The 16,847-nt window shown below is 45.8% G+C and overlaps 1 protein-coding gene across 24 annotated transcripts in view; it reads left to right on the top strand.

Annotated features, from left to right (window-relative positions):
- NFASC (neurofascin) overlaps window positions 1–16,847 on the top strand; it is a 209,342-nt gene that overhangs the window by 110,332 nt on the left and 82,163 nt on the right. For all 24 annotated transcript variants that reach the window (XM_089773610.1, XM_089773620.1, XM_089773617.1 and 21 more), the window contains 6 exons: window positions 7,447–7,558; window positions 8,804–8,988; window positions 11,241–11,372; window positions 13,235–13,378; window positions 14,095–14,206; window positions 14,309–14,475. In XM_089773610.1, coding sequence (XP_089629736.1) covers window positions 7,447–7,558; window positions 8,804–8,988; window positions 11,241–11,372; window positions 13,235–13,378; window positions 14,095–14,206; window positions 14,309–14,475 — 852 coding nt within the window. The remainder of the gene's footprint in view (window positions 1–7,446; window positions 7,559–8,803; window positions 8,989–11,240; window positions 11,373–13,234; window positions 13,379–14,094; window positions 14,207–14,308; window positions 14,476–16,847) is intronic.

Raw genomic sequence — 16,847 nt, 5'->3', positions numbered from 1 at the left:
TGAGGGGTATTTGACATAAAAAACCCAGAATAGTGCTGTCAGTGTAGCCGCCCTGCTAAGCAAATATCAGTGTCAGAAGATGTGCTGTGTTTGAGTCAGGGATGCCCTTGAAATGGGAGAATGTGTGTCATGCCCAGCACAGATGGAACTGAATGGTGAAGAATGAAAATAGTTTCACTAGGAGCAGCGGGGGTTGAATCAGTTTATGTAAGTCTCCAAACAATGGAAGTAGAAAGCGATTTCTCCCGTGTGCCTGTGAGTAGATATAAATGTATGGGATAAAGGAGAGGGAATCCTATTGAGCAGTGTTTCCCAATTTTATTTGGCCACAGAACCCTTTGGCCCGCAGCAGTTTAAGCAAATAACACCAAAAAAAAACCCTGCCGAGTCCTGCTGCAATTTGTGTCTGTCTCTAACAGGGAGTGGAGGAGTGCCGGGTTCTCACGGAACCCTTACTTTTGCTTTGCGGAACCCCAATTGGGAAACACTGCTATAGAGAACTGTCATTTGAAATAATGGGTGGCCACTCATCAAGTAATAAAGCTGGGCAAATGCTGTTTAAATACATAGAAGTTTGACGTTCTCAGTGAATCCCTTTGCACCATTTGCATGGTTTGTGTTCACTCTCCTCTGTGTAATGTAGATACCGAGATTTTCCCGCCAGGCAGGTAACAGACACTGCAGGAGAGGAATGGAATTTTGAATTCAGCATAGGAAAACTGAACCTGAGGAACTTGGGGATTGTAATTTCCCACTCAGGTAGTATCTGTCTGTTAGTTCGAATTTACTTAGCGCACTAAAGTTAGAAGCGTAGCCACAGTGGCAGGACAGTCTGTCCTGAGTATATTCCTGCCAAGGGTAGCAACGAGCCCATTCTCCTGCCCAAGCCATTGCTTCTATGCTGCTATTCTTAGCACACTAGTACCCAAACTGGACATTATATCTCCAGCTCCAAGTGTAGATAGGCCCTAAGACTTGGGCTCCTCTAGCCGCCGATAAAGAAGCACACGGGGTGAGCTTGTGTGCTCAGTCCAACAGCTCAGACTTTCCATGCCAGGCCCTTGCCTCCAACAAGTGAAATACAGACTAAGAGTTGTTCTTATTCAAAAATTTCTGATAATTTCTAACAAATCAATTTGAGGAAAGGATGCTAAATTAGCAAAAATCTAATTAGGAATTCAGCTTGGATTATTTGTCCATACCATCTCTGTGTTCCAAGTCATCCTATGGAGAAAAGTTTTATAGCATCTATTCCTCAGACACACGTATCAGTCCAGTGAACAGGGCATGTGTATCCGCATCCAATCCGCAAACATGGTCCGCAGATAGAAAGCGGATATCCGTGGATTTACGGGCTCTAGACCTGTGACGCAAGGGGGGAAAGGATGCTCTAGCATAGGTGTTCCCAGAATTTTTCAGCCTCTATGGGGTCCTGAAAATTTGGCGAAGCCCATAAAATATCATGAATTTTAATTCAGTAGGTACCCAAATAAATAGAATTTATTTCTTATCAATTCTGGGTGGGTTTTTTTCCCCAAGAAAACAATCAGAAAACGAGTAACAAAACAACAGGGTCATACACATGTCATTCATATTTTCTCAGAGCTCCTGGATCCATTGTGTGGAGCCCCAGGGCTCCATGGGGCTCACTTTGGGACACCCTGTTCTAGCATCTTCTGAGTGCTCATCTGACCCCTCGCGGAGATGCCTCCGAGTCCTAAATTCCTTGGCCCCCTTCTCCGCAGCCCAGTGTCAGAGGAGGCTTGTGAAGAACTTTCCACTCGGGCAGTGTGTTGGGGTGGAGATTGCAGAGCAAACTTGCTGTGCAAAGTCGCTGGAGGCTGCTTCCGCCCTCTCATCTCTTCAGCATTGCAAAGACAGGAGCGGTTAACAGAGCAGCTCTCCAAGGAGCCAGATATCTCTCTCTGCTACTTTGCATGCAGGTCCTGAGATGGCAGGCAGACGCTGAACAATCACAGGAGCTGACCTGTCATTGTAGGAAGCAGCAGGGGAGTACAGGGGTATTTTCATCCTGATATTTGGAGATTGGCATTATAGGCCTCTATGAAAAGCCTCATTCCTATATAACTGCAATATCAGGGATGTCCTAAAAAGTTAGCAAGAGCCCTGATGCAGCAACATCTTGCTTCTGTTTCCTTTCCCTGCATCTCTCTTAGATCACACCCACCTGCAACCCAGCTAATGGAAGAGGGATGCCGGTTACAGTTTGCATTCAACCTAAAACATTTATGTTCTGTCTGCTTTGAATACCAAACTACAGAACAGCTCATTGGAACCATCCTATGATTAGAATCACAGACTCGAACTCTCCTGAGGGTTTTTTGCCCTGGGTCAGATGTGCCTGAACTCTGGTTCCCCTTCCAGTAAAGGGGAATGATGATCATAGAATCAGAATACTAGAACAGAAAGGGACCTTGAGAGGTCATCAAGTCCAGTCCCCTGCCCTTATGGCAGGACCAATCCACTCTTAAATATCTCCAGTGATGATATTGACCATCCTTGGGATCTACGGCTAAGAAGTGCTATGTAAGAGTTCAGAATCATTATTAGTAACATTTTACTAGCTGGAAAGATTTACTAGCTCTAGAAGGTGGCTCACTCATTGTACAGAAAGTAAATAGATCCTTTTGAGTTTCTTAGTAGAAATTAAATGTTTTGCAAGCTGTTTCACAATTTTAAAATCTGGACTGTAGACACTGCAGTTAAGTGGGTGTTTTAAACTACCCTGATCACACCTGCATAAAGTTTTTTTTTTACTTTGATGAATAATGGTGTGGCTATCAGGGACGTCAGCTAAATGAAGCAGGAATAAAAATCCACTTCCAATTTATTTATATCCATATTCCAGCCAACTGGACAGACTTTTCCAGCAGCTTGACACTTTCTATCTATAAATGTCACACATCTGGAATTGGAATTTTGTGTCTGCTTGGAATGATTTCTGCTGCACCCTAATGACAAATGGCAAATATTTATCAGTAGCATGTACTAAGAATGTATTCTGAGCTACCCCAGTGTGTTTGTAGGGTGCTTAAAAACAACTGGGACAGGATACTAATTTCCCTTCCTTTATTTTTAATTGTCATCATTAATATTTGTCTGGTAAAATTGCTTGCATTGATTCTTATCCCTGGCTGGTCCCTTCCCGGGCTCTTGAAAAACAAGATTATTGTTGTAGTGAGATGTGCAACCTGTTCAGACCATGATTGTCATTTAAATGATATTTGCCTAGGGAAATAGGAAATACATGCAGAATTGCTGTTATCAAGATATGATAGCTGTAGGCAGGAACTGCCTTCGTAACACCAGTCACTATGCTTGTAGCCTAGCCTCCATACAGTAGTGTTGGGTTGCTACAGTAGATTTGTCTTACTTAGGAGAGAGAGCTTATTAAAAGGTAGGAAAGGAGTTAAATATGTGTATCTACTGCACTTGCAAATGTACTGTATCGTCGAGGTAAGGTCAAGACTCCTACACAGTGGTAATCCATTAATCAAATAATTAACTAACACTTTCACCAGCACTTGTTGGCCACTAATCATTTTGTATTTTGAAAACCCTGTGATGTGTGAGTGCAGCTGTGGTGTGGCAGACAGAGCCAAGTGGAAAGCTGTGGTTTGGGCTGCAGGCAGTTTTTCTTTTGCGGGGCTGGATCCAGATGTTTCAATGGAGTGAACACCACAAACTGTTTTCTCTTCCCATCTCAGCCCCTCTCCATAAACAAAAATGGTTGTGAGGCTGTCGGGCAGGATGCTGCTTGGATATATGCGATCCTACGGGTGCCGCAAAGTCCGCCCTTCTCGCTTTCTCTCACACACGCATGCACGCATACACACACACTGGGCAGAAGTGACTTGAGCTGTTTTTCTGATGGGAGCTGGTAACTGAGCTAAAGAATCTTTTGGGTCAGAGGGGGCCAGGTACTTCCACTCCCCCTCATCCATCATGGCACAGTTCGGCTCCTTATCCTTTCCCAAATCAACACCTCCTTTCGCCTTGACTATCTCCTATCACCTATCCTTGGCCCATTTGTTCCACTTCCGAAAGTATCACTCCAATTGCACTGCTGCTATTCTAAGCCCACTGCATCTTAGGCCCCATGGTTGTGATGAAGTGACAACAGTAGGGATGTGAATCTTTAACCGGTTAACTAGTAAGCATCACCCTTAACGGGCGATGCTTACTGGTACTGGTTAACCAGTGGGGGCTGGAGCAGCTCCCCATCGGGCAGGGGACTGCTCCAGCCCCATGGGGCCCACGAGTCTGCTGAAGGCCTGACCTGTGGATTGCCCACAGCCACTCCGGCCTGGCGCAACAGAGGGGAAGGAGCCCCCCTTAATAGGCTAACTGGTTAAACCTGAAGTAAAGTTCACATTTAACCAATTACACAGGATTTTACATCCCTAAACTACAGTCAGCTTCACAGAGGCATTTTGTGCCTGCAGACAGTGGGCATGTCTCTTCTTAGTTGCCTTCTCTCCATCCTTTCCCTAGTTCTCTTAAGCTTTCCTCTTCGGTTAACTTGTCTGATGACTTGTGGTTTTTGTCACTGTCCTCTGGGCTCTCCAGTTTCTTTTTGTTTTTTAAAGCAAGATGCCCATTTTTTAGGACGAAAAGTTACCAAATAGAGCAGAATAATCCTCTCACCATTATTGCAGGGCTAGTCAATGCTGTCACTTTGGCTTATCTTCAATACGCACATCCTGTTATATGTGTGTGGTACTTACTGCCTGCCCCCTAAGTAAATGCTTCCATGTGTGGATGGGATTACGGTGTCCGACTTGTCACACTTTGGTTCTTTTTTTGTTATTTTAAAACCTTGTTTGATTTCAGCTGGTTTTTCCTTACAAGATCCTACATCAATGTCCTGAGGCCCAGCGGGACCCTCGGGCAGGCTCCCTGCCCCCACATGCCACTCAAAGCAGCTGGCTGCTGGGGACCAGCATGTGCATCTGCATGGTGCGCCCTTGGGAGGGTCTTCCCCCGCTGCTCCTGCCCCCGGCACAATCCTCGCAGCTCCCATTGGCCAGAAGCCAGCGAATGGGAGCTGCAAGGGCAGTACTTGCGGGCACATGCAGCACATGGAGACATGCTGCCTCCCTCCCCAAAAGGGATATGTTGTGGAGATGCACATGGTTGGCACCAGCATGTGAGGGCTTGGCAGGCAGGTAGCCTGCCTGAGTGCCCTGCTGGGCTGCTGGCCAGGAACCGCCTAGTATAAGTGATTCCCAGCCAGAGCCTGTACTTGGCATCCCACCCCTCCCACACAGTAACTCCCTGCCCCAGGTCACAACCCAAAACCTCTGCACTACTGTCCCTCATCACAACTCCCTCCCAGACCTTGCACCCCCTCCACCACTCCTTCCCAGACCAAAATCCTCTCCTACACCCAACCCCCTCCCAGACCTCACACCCCATCCTGCACCCCAGTCTCCTATCCAAAGCTCCATCCTGTAGCCAGCATCTGTCCCAGACCCTGCACCCCCTCCATGAATATCACAGAAAAGTATAGCTCTTGACCAGTTAAAATTTTAGGAGTGGCCCCCTGTCAAAAAGCATTACCCACACTCATCCAACACTGTTTTAATTCCATCCATCAAATTGTGAGTTCCACTCCATCTACCGAGTTGAGGGGTGTGTGTGTGCACGTGTACACACACACACACTTCATCTATGTCCCATTGAAAACTTGGTCAAATCATACAGTGCTTGTGCAGCAAATCTCCCAAGGAGCAGCCTCTTGACTTGATAAGGATGGTAGGAGCTGGGTTTTACTGAAGTATTAGACCCAGCTCACACACTAGTGGAATACAACTGAATCTCTCTTCCCAAACCAATCCTAATTGTTAATCTTGTTTCAGAACTGCACTTTTGTTTGTGCCTTTTCAGATAATTCCATGTAAGTTTCCCATCTCTGATTTCCACATGGAGACAGCACATAGAACTATGACAGATGCCCAACTAGAGATGGGATATTGTATATTCTCTCCACTGAATTTCCTTCAGCAACAGTTTCCTTTGTTAACTATGTCACAGAAGGAAATTGAGGGCCAAATTTTGTCCTAATTTATACATATGCAGCCCATTGACCACAGTAGGATTGCACTGGGATAACTGATGCCAGGTCTACATTGCATCCAGAAGGTCAGCTTAAGATACGCACCTCCAGCTATGCAAATAATGTAGCTGGAGTTGACATACTTTAAGCCAAGCTTTGTGTTGTCTTCACAGTGGGAGGCCGATGAGAGCAAACGCTCCCATCGGTTTCTCTTACTCCTTGTGACTGCAAGGAGTACTGGCTCTGACCAGAGGCATCCTCAATGTTTGATTTAGCAGGTCTTAACTAGACCCGCTAAATCAAATGCTAATCACCGGTGTTTAAGTATAGATCAAAATCTCCAGCGTTTACGTATAGATGTGGCTTGAGATGTATAAATCCAGCTATGCACTCAAGCATGTAAGCATACAATGGTGCTAAAGTTACATATTTCCTTAAGTGCTTTGTCTGGTCAAGACCTGGATGCCAAATCTGGCCTTTAATTGGTTTGGCATGGATTGTATTTCATAACCAATGTTTGTTTAAAATTTATCACATGATTTTCCCCTGTCCACTTTGAGACAAAGCACTTAATTGGTCGCAATTCCTTCTGACTTCAGTGTCTTGGCAAACCTTGTACCCTAATTATTAGGTCCCAGGATGCTGATCTTTCTGAAGGGAAGTTTTATGGTTTTATTATGGGACACAGAAAGGGATTGTTCAGCTTAATGGGGTACATTGGTGTATCCACGTGAGACCAGGTAGAAACAGCTTTATTGAGACGATAGTTCTTCAAGATGGTTGTGAAAACCAACCAACCAATCAGACATGCACTCTTCTCATTTGCCTTTTGCCACGATAACTGAAGGTGGCTTACTCACCTCTCAAAAGCAGTTATATAGCTGGGGCAAGTTAATGTATAGGCAGGTGCAAAGGACACAGTTATGCCATAACATTATCATTTGGTTCTGCATCACGTTCAAATTCCTTGTGCTCATCTTCCTTCCACAATTGGTTGCTCTCCTCTCCCCCCAGCATTTCCTTTCTCCTGACTATCTTTCTAGGTCTTCTCCCTGCTCTCAGCTTTGCGCCTTCTCCCATTTCCCGCCTATCAAATGCCCTTCTTTTCAGATCTCGTCTTTAGAACCTCCTTCATCCTCCTTGGTGCACCAGAGTTCTCCACCTTGTATCTTTCTGGTCTGAGACTGGCTCATCCAGAATACATCTTCCTCTCTTAGTAAAAGTACTGTGTGTGTGTTCACAATGCTACAGATAGGTTCTTTGCTCCTGTTGTCAACTCAGGCAGCTATGTGTGTTGCTGGTAGAAATGACATGGAGAAGAATTTTAAAATTGGTCTGTTTTTTTTTTTCTTTTCTAATGATTTCAGCCCGAGGGATTATGGAATCAACTCCCAGCTTCATGTATCCCTACGGGACCTCAAGCAGCCAGATAGTGCTGAGAGGGGTGGACCTCTTACTCGAATGCATTGCTTCAGGAGTGTACGTACCACTTACGGCCGTGGGGAAATGTTTTCTAACAGCTCCTTTTCTGATCTGTTCTGAGTAGAATGCAAATTGTACAGGCCTTGACACTGCACCTTTGAAATCGTTGGGAGTTTTGCTATTAACTTCACTGAGGTATGATCCAATCTATAGCGTCTTCCTCCCCATCGGAAGGACAGGTAACAGCAAATGTACTCTGGGCAGCAGACAGAAAGATGAATCGCAAGCAGTGGAAACTGATGACATAAATCTTAGATGGAAACTGCCACTATGTTTTCTGGGTTGGATCCGTTTCCTTTTGTTTGTCCTCTCTGGGGAAGTAGTGAAACATGATACAGTGTCCTACTAAATATGATAAGGAAACATTCCCCGCGGAGTTCTTCTGAGCTCCCAACTGGCCAACTTTGGCCATAGGAGTGTGTACCAGCTAAACCTATGCAGAAGTGATTGACTCATGGATGCTGCTCAGAAAGTCATGCCTAGTGGTAAAAAGTCTCAGAGGGGTCGCTCTGTTAGTCTTTTAAAACAATGAGCAGTTCTGTGGCCCCTTAGGGTGCATCTACACTGCACCGTTATTTCGAGATTACTAGCGTTATTGTGAAATAACAATGATTTTGAAATAATTTCGAAATAACAGACGGCTTATTCTGAAATCGCTAAACCTCATTCTGCGAGGAATAACGCTTATTCCAAAATAGCTATTTCGAAGTAAGGCCTGTGTGGACGCTCCACTGCTGCTATTTTGAAATAGCCCCTCACTAGGGCCATTCCTAGCTATTCCTCCCCAGTGGCTACTGGGTCTCTAAATTGAAATGGCACATCCACCGTAGGGCAGCCTGCTCTGGACTAATTTTGAGGCTCCTCTGCAGTGTAGACGTGCTATGTCAAAATAAGATATTTCAGAATAACTGTTCTGGAAATAAGAGTGCAGTGTAGACGTACCCTAAATTAGAGACTAACAAATACACTGTATCATGAGCTTTCATGGGTAAAACCCATTTCATCTAACTCCTGGTGGTGTTGGTGAAGCTTAAGAACATTGATCAAGACCGTGGGGTAAGTCAGTCGTTGTCTGACGGGGGAAGGAGGGTGAGTCATCTGTGAAACTATTAGGAGAATGAAATCTAAGGGGACTGTTTTAATTGGTTCTTAGTGTGGAGTAGTCTGTTTTATGTACAGTATATGTCTTCTTTTGGAAGAACCTTCCTCTGAAATATGACCCCTAATCTGTCCTCCCTTTAGACCTGCACCAGACATCATGTGGTACAAGAAAGGAGGAGAGCTCCCAACAGACAAAACCAAGTTGGAAAATTTTAACAAGGCCCTTCGCATCGTCAACGTCTCCGAGGAAGACTCGGGGGAATACTTCTGCCTAGCATCCAACAAAATGGGAAGCATCCGCCACACTATCTCGGTGAGAGTGAAGGGTACGTCGTCTTTATCTCACCATTCTAATTACCTTACCAGTATTCCAGTGGAACGGGGAGGCAAGAGAAAGTTCTTTTTGTTTGCTTAGACCTTTTCTAACACAAAGGTCTGTGATTTGCAGAACTAACTTGGATGTTTTCCCATACCCGCACGTATTTACATCTTGACTAGCCTGATCCCCTGAAGCAAGTCCTTAGCTGATGTAAATCAGCATAGCTCAGATTTTGTTTTAAATAGAGCTACATTAATTTACATCACATAGTGGGGGAAATCAGGTATTTGCAATTTTTTTACTCATGTAGGAGTTCATGGCCACCCCTCCTCATCAGTTTCAGAAGGAGGCCATGACCCCTTGATCTCAGGTCCCTCTCTAGCCTAAGATTTTAGAGAATTAGCAGTCGCTGAGGCCCTATCTTGATGGGCAGTCCGGGGGTGTGGCTGCAGGTAGGGCAAAACCCCAAACAGTCTAGGGACTCCTTGCTCTGGCACACAAACGCAGACTTTTAGGCCTAAGGAGGGGAGGCTGCCACCCAATGGTTCTGGTTGACAGCAAAGGTAGGGGGATCCGGGCACACCCTACTCTGAGTCCCAGCCCAGGGCCCTAACGATGGCAGAGTGTTCCACCCCAGAGTCAGTGGAGAACTACCCAAAACATGCTGACCTGGATTCAGGCAACAGCCCAACCAGGCTGTAGTCTACTCTCCTTGGCTACTTCCAACAATCCCTTTGCTCGATACCTCAGCTCTGTGGGTGTCCTCCATCTCTCTGGAGTTGATGAGGCCATAGCAGTCCGAGGAGCTCCTCAGCATTCTGGTCAGCCAGCAGCTCTAGCAAGTCCTCTGCACTCCAGGGATCCTCTTTGGGCTTCAGCAGGAGGCATCTGTCTCCTTCAGCAGTTCCAGCCCCATCTTTTATACTTCCTGTCCCGCCCCTCTGCTTCCAGGCTCCACCCACTGGGGAGTAGGTGGCCATCCCTCCCCGTCAATCTCTAAAGAAGGCCTTGCCCCCTCATTATAGCGCATGAGAGACCACTGAGTGGGAGTTTTTCTGCAGGTCTTTCTAGGAAATCCCATTCTATATAACAACTAGACCTATTCAGAAGCTTCAGGGGGTAGCCAAGTTAGTCTGTACAGGATAAACTGAAAAAACAAGAAATGGTCTGGTAGCACTTTAAAGACTAACAAAACATGTAGATGGCATCATGAGCTTTCGTGGGCACAGCCCACTTTTTCAGGGTCATCTGAAAAAGTGGGCTGTGCCCACGAAAGCTCATGACGCCATCTACATGTTTTGTTAGTCTTTAATGTGCTACCAGACCATTTCTTGTTTTTTCAGTTTATAACTATTCAAAAAACAGGACTGTGTAGCACTTTAAAGACTAACAAGATGGTTTAATAGGTGATGAGCTTTCGTGGGCCAGACCCACTTCCTCAGATCAAATAGTGGAGGAAGTGGGTCTGGCCCACGAAAGCTCATCACCTATTAAACCATCTTGTTAGTCTTTAAAGTGCTACACGGTCTGGTTTTTTGTTTCAGCTGCACCAGACTAACACGGCTACATTTCTACCACTATAACTATTCAGTTTGAGTTCCGTGGTATGTGCTTGTTTGCTTCCTTGGAAGGAAGATTATTCTAAATAGAAAACAGACTCTCAAAGGTCCTGCACAGTACAATGGAGTGAGATGGGGAGTTGCTTATCTAAGAAGTGGACCCAAGCTGAAAGTGTTGGATACGGATCTGAGCTTTGCCAAAGCTGAGTTACTGGGGTAAAGGGAAAGGCAGCAAGTGTTTTGAACCTTGAGATTCGATCTGAGCCATTTCTAATGGAACAGAACTGTACAAAACCCAGCAAGGAGTGTTTTCAGGAGGTTGTTCAAATCTTCTCTCTCTCCCTGCCCCGGTTCTAGGAATGTTATGCAAGGGTCTGCTGCAGAGTCCTGTGCTCTCATTTCTCAGCATGGCCAATGTGCATCTCTTTTCTAGCTGCTAAAATACAAGACTTGACTTGCATCTAAAGCACTTCCGCACTGGAGAAGGGCCCTAGAGCCCTGAGCAGATTTGTATCTGCATCTGAATCTGCAAAAATGAGTCCCAGCTAGCTGCAGATTTGCAGGGCTCCAGAGGGCCCATTCCACACATGTAGCATCTTCTATGGGGTCCACCTCAGCAGCTAATGAATGGGGAGGAATTCAGAGGAGTTAACCGCAATACATGTATAACTCATCTGTGTATGTTTTCCTGTCTTTAAAGCGGCCCCTTACTGGTTGGATGAACCACAAAACCTTATCTTGGCCCCCGGTGAGGATGGTAGACTTGTGTGTCGAGCCAACGGGAACCCGAAGCCTACAGTCCAGTGGCTAGTGAATGGAGAGCCTATAGAATGTAAGCACGCTGATGGCTTGGGGCTGCCTAGTAGGGAATGTGTTTTATTTATTATGGGAGCATGCAGCAAAATGAGAGAGTGCTTCTTCTTCAGGGTGGAAAAGTACTAAGCATGAGTCGTGCCAAGGTTGTTTTCAAAACAGGAGTTGTTGAAGATGTCCCAAGCACAAATGTCTTCCTTATGGCATTTTCCAGTATGTTTTCTATGAGCAAAAGATAGATTTATGACAGTGTTACCATTGGGACACCAAAGGTTACTTTAAAATTAAAAAGGATGGTTTTTTTTTTAATGAACCTCTATAATCCGGACTTCCCTTTTTCCGGCAACATCCGTGTTTCAGCATCCATGGATGCTCCAGGCCTGGAGCACTTATGGGGAAAAGTCAGGAGCCCTGTACTCAGCAACTCCTCCCCACCCTTTGAGAGCTTCTGGAGCACCACTCATAGCTAATTTGCAGCATTCAAGCTCAGGAAGGCAGAGGGAGGAACAGAGTCAGGGGCTATATGGGGTAAGAGGTGGGCTGGGAGTGGAGCCCTGCAGTCAGAGGGCCTGCAGGCAATGTTCCCTTTAATTTTTTCCATCCATGTGCAGAATAAATTTGGTTGTGTGCACCGAGGCATGTGCGGCTGTGCACCACCAAATGAAGCTCATGTGGGTATTGTGTGCACTCTGCTGGGTGGCATTTGAATCTCTCCTGGGTGGCTGCTCAAGGGCTCAGCTTACAGGAAACATTGCCCATGGGGATGAAAGCCCACCCATCCCCACTCCATCATTGCTGGTCCCTCTGCTGCCACCTGAGCAGAGACCCATAGCAGAGAAGCTGCAAGTAACCTCCTCTGGCAAATTCCCTGGTTCGGGATCAGTCAGGTGCTAATATTAAATGCGTGCATAGGTGTGACAGAGTCCAGGCAACTAAAGGACTGGATAGTCATGTGTGTTACATAATATCTAGCGCTCGCTATTTTAGATTTCATCCCTAAATCAGTGGTGGGTTTTTAAAAATTTCTCTCACTAAATGTATTTGTCCTGGAATCATGGAGGAATCTTATCAATGCCTCGCTTCTGTATCAGAACCCTTCTGTAATGCTCATTGGCTTTGGAGGCATGGAGATCAGTTCAGGAGCAATCACATTTCAACAAGATCCTTCTAAAAAAGACACTGAAAATGGCCCTGGAACTAATGCCACTAAACTCTTTTGGCCACTTCAGATGAGACCGAGAGAGAGAGACAGGGAGAAAGAGAGATCTTTCTTCTTTAACAGGGAACTGCTAAATCTGTCAGCTAAATAAGGTCTTGGCCATAGCCCATAAACCATTACCCATGTATTTCACCTTTAATAGTTGTGATCACTGCCCAAGGCAGCTAATGTTTTTGATGTTTGTTTTAAAAAAGAAACACTGCTCCAGTGACCAGCAGTCAAGTCACTCACTTTAGAGTGAATGGCAGAGAGGGTCAGATTGAAATTGGGTCCCTACATCCTTCTCAATGATGAACTCCACATTTTCCAGGCATACCCACTCCCCCCCCTCCTGATTTGTGCCGAGGTTAGAGTCTGCGACTTAGGGGCCAGTGTCTGAATATGAGTGACAGGCAGCATGCCACACAAGATTTCTGTGTAGCCCTTACTTACCTTGGTCTGTAGCTAAACAGAGGGCTGCACAGATTCCCAGGATGGCACTCTAACAAGCTGTACTCCATCCCTGCTTTCTCTGGGGATTACATTCAGGAGGGATGACTGGGCACCTAGCAGATGAGGGGTGAGGGGGTTGATGTATTGTGGGGAGGTGAACGGTATTTGATGTTTTTCATCCTTATAGAGTATAATAGCAAACCAACAACCTCTCTCTGTTTGTTCTGAAGCTGCTTCTCCCAACCCAAGTCGGGAAGTGACCGGAGACACCGTTGTATTTCGGGATACCCAAATTGGCAGCAGTGCTGTGTACCAATGTAACGCGTCCAATGAACATGGCTACCTTCTGGCGAATGCCTTCGTCAGTGTTCTGGGTAACTATCCTTTTGCTATAGCTGGTCTGCTGATCTCTGAGTTACGGCAGTGGCTTGGGAAGGTCCTAACTGCCCAGCCCAGAGATAGTAATAAGAAAACCATAGTCTTTGAATTAATGGGTGAAATCATCATATACCATGGAATGATGTTCCCCACATCTCTGGCTAATTTAAGTCATGATAGATCACAACTGTAATGGGTTAAAGTTGGTTGTTACTTGGCCCTTCCTGAAAAATCACGTGATTGCTTTCCTATTGGTTGTAAATATTCAGAGGGGCTGTCCATACAGATAGTCACACTCCCAACCCCATCTCCCCTGGCACCGAAACCTCATGCAGTCTTTCAGGCCCTCTGTTACAAAGGATACCCAGCACAGCAGTGCAAAGCCAAGCAGCTGTGTCATCCGTGAGGCAGGTTTCAGGACACGGTAGTTTTGAAGAAGAGGGAGGGTGTTGGACACTGAGTGAGGAGCTCTTCCAAGCATCAGGATTGCTGTTGGCAAGAAGGCCAGAAATAGAAGGTAGCTAGGGGCAGACAGAGCAGTTGGAGGGTAAAAGTGACGGGGGTATTGGGGTGCAGAATAGGAGGAAATGTGGAACTTTGCAAAGCCTGGAAGAAGGAGCTTGAACATGTGGTACCAAAAAAAGAGGGATGAGGCATGTGAGGTTCCAGCCCCCGGGATTTTAAAACCACACAATGGTCTTTGCTGTTTAAGATGTGCCTCCCCGGATTCTTGCCCCCCGGAACCAGCTGATCAAAGTGATTCAGTACAACAGGACTCGCCTGGACTGCCCGTTCTTTGGCTCGCCGATCCCCACCTTGCGCTGGTAAGGACCCCGGTGCTCAGAGCGGCTGATCGTCGTGGGCTGCGGAATGCGCCGTTTCCTGCTGCCGCCTCCTCTGACCGTCATTTCTTGTCTCGTTGTGAGGTTTAAGAATGGCCAGGGAAGTGCCCTGGATGGAGAAAACTACAAGTGGCATGAAAATGGGAGCTTGGAAATGAACATGGCTCGCAAGGAGGACCAGGGAATCTATACCTGCGTGGCCACCAACATTCTGGGTAAAGCAGAGAACCAGGTTCGTTTGGAGATCAAAGGTAAGCCACGGGGCGGTGAAAGCATTGCGAAAACAGAGCCGCCTGCCCACAAACAGCCGCCATGTTGCATGTGCATTAGCTGACACCTATAATTTTAGGTAGTTAGCTGGCTAAACCCAGTGCTATGTGGGACAAGTCATTGTGCATCATCACAAAGCGATCGGCCGGGGACAGGCCTCTCTTAAAAATGCCGGGCCACTGTGAAGTCAGTGGCGTCTAGATCTCCATTCCATGTTTCCGTAGGCAGTCCGATATTCTTTGAAATAAAAGCCGTCTGGCTAAAGGACAGCGGGGTTCAAGATCCTAGCATGTTGCATTCAGACATACTAGTATTTGCATCTGGAGAGTTAATGGCCATTGTGGATCCTGCTTTTAAAGGACGACTGTCCACACACGTCTTTTCAGATCAGGTTGTGCTGGAACCAGCAAGCTGTGGACAGCAGTGCAGTTCCACACCTGTGCTGGGCAACTAGACAATTTGGGCTACATTTAGTTTTGTGGTCAGTTTGGGGAAATGCAAAGACAGAGATGTGGTAATGGAGAATGCAAAACAGAGTTTCTCAGCCAGTGGTACAAGTACCCTTCAGGGTACTCGAGAGAAGTCTGGGGGGTATGTCAACACAACTGAAATTTGGAGAAATTTTTGCTTTAAGTTTTACAGCGCTTTATTATTTTTATACTTTTTACATCCAAAAATTTCACCACCTACCCGGCTACGATTAAGTTGTTTAAACAAATGTGTTGCAATGGTAGAAAAAAATTGTGTGTGTTTGAAAAGTATAGGTACTGGGGGTACTTATAATTTTTTGTAAAGGGGCACTTTATAAAAAAAAAAAGGTTGAGAACCACTGGTGTAAAACACTTCTTGCTCCCTGCAGTGCTGCTATATAGACATTACATGTCAAGAGCTACCCGCATTGTAACAGAGAAAAAGTAATCTCAGCCTTTTCTTTTCACCACGCTGAACACTGGCTTAACGATACCTCACTCGGTCTTTTCTTCACGGATGTGTGTGCGCGTCATGAGTTCGGTCACAGCACTCCCCTTGTGACAGTCACTTGATGTGCTGACATACCACTGAATTGTCCTGCTCTCTCAGGCAACCCCTTTACTCTGTCTGGCTGAGCCTCATCCAGCACTGACACAGAGATGGGGTCCCAGCCTTATGCAGCGTAATGCAGACACTGAGATCAGCTCAGCGCTGGGGAGGCTCCGCTAAAGGGTCTTGCCTCAGCACCCAGGCATACATCCCCAGTGGGACCTGAACCCCAGATAAATCCGTCTTACTCTGTATAAAAGTTTCACATAGAGTAAGTTCATATTGTCCGCCCTTTCTCATGCAAGGAGAGCACCACTTCCCCCCTCCCCCCCCGGTAACAATTACTCACACTGGGTTTATTAATAAACAAAAGTGATTTTATTAAATATAAGAAGTAGAATTGAAGTGGCTATAAGTAATAGCACACAGAACAAAATAAGTTACTAAACAAAAAACAAAACAAAACACACCAGCTTCATAGACTAAGCTTAATACACCCATCTATACTGCAGCGTTTTTCTAAAAAAACAATACTTGCATCCACACTACCATTGAGTTCTTTCGACAGAAACCCCTCCGGTTTTCCAACGGTGGTAAACCTTGTTCTATGAGGAAGAAGCCTTTTTCTGAAAAAGCTTTTTTGGAAAAAGACATGTGTGGATGCAGAAGAGGGAGTTCTTTTAAAAGAAGAGGCCTTCAGGAAAAAGCACAGGTGCCCTGGTGGCCACTCTGTCCAGACTGATCACAACTGAAATGCGAGATAGCATCCAATAAATGTGGACGCTCTCTTTCGAAAAAGCAGATGGCTTTTTCGTTACACTTTTGCTGTGTAGATGCTTTCTTTCTAAATAAGCTTTTCCGGAAGATCTCTTCGGGAAAAGCTTCTTCCGAAAGAAGCCTGCAGTCTAGATGTAGCCTAAGAACCTTGTTACATGCAATACCATACCCTCACAGTAGTTCCCAGACTGGACAGCCTCCCCTTTGATCCTTCAGTCTTAGATGTTTCCAGCCATCATGTTGGGTGGTAAGCAGAAGTGTTGTCTGTCAGCCGCCCCCCTGTCCTTTGGTTTCTCACTTTTAAAGGCTGTGCAGAAGTGGGAAGCCTTTTTTGGCAAGCCTCCCTCTGTGTGGAAAAATGCTAAACTGGTGATGGACACCCATATCAGGTGATCTAAACCCATGTTCTTGTGGGGAATCTCCTCCTATGGACTGTTCCACAGGAAAAACAAACCCATTTACGGATCATTGATCCTATCAATAATGAGCCATCTGGTTCCTGAAATTCCCTTAATGGCCCTGACTTAGCATGTCTATATTAGTAAAACAGGCTTGT

Source organism: Pelodiscus sinensis, chromosome 27 (genome assembly GCF_052426305.1).
Source record: "Pelodiscus sinensis isolate ZL-2025 chromosome 27, ASM5242630v1, whole genome shotgun sequence".
Taxonomy (NCBI): Eukaryota; Metazoa; Chordata; order Testudines; family Trionychidae; genus Pelodiscus; species Pelodiscus sinensis.
This window is presented reverse-complemented; position numbering and strand designations above follow the sequence as displayed.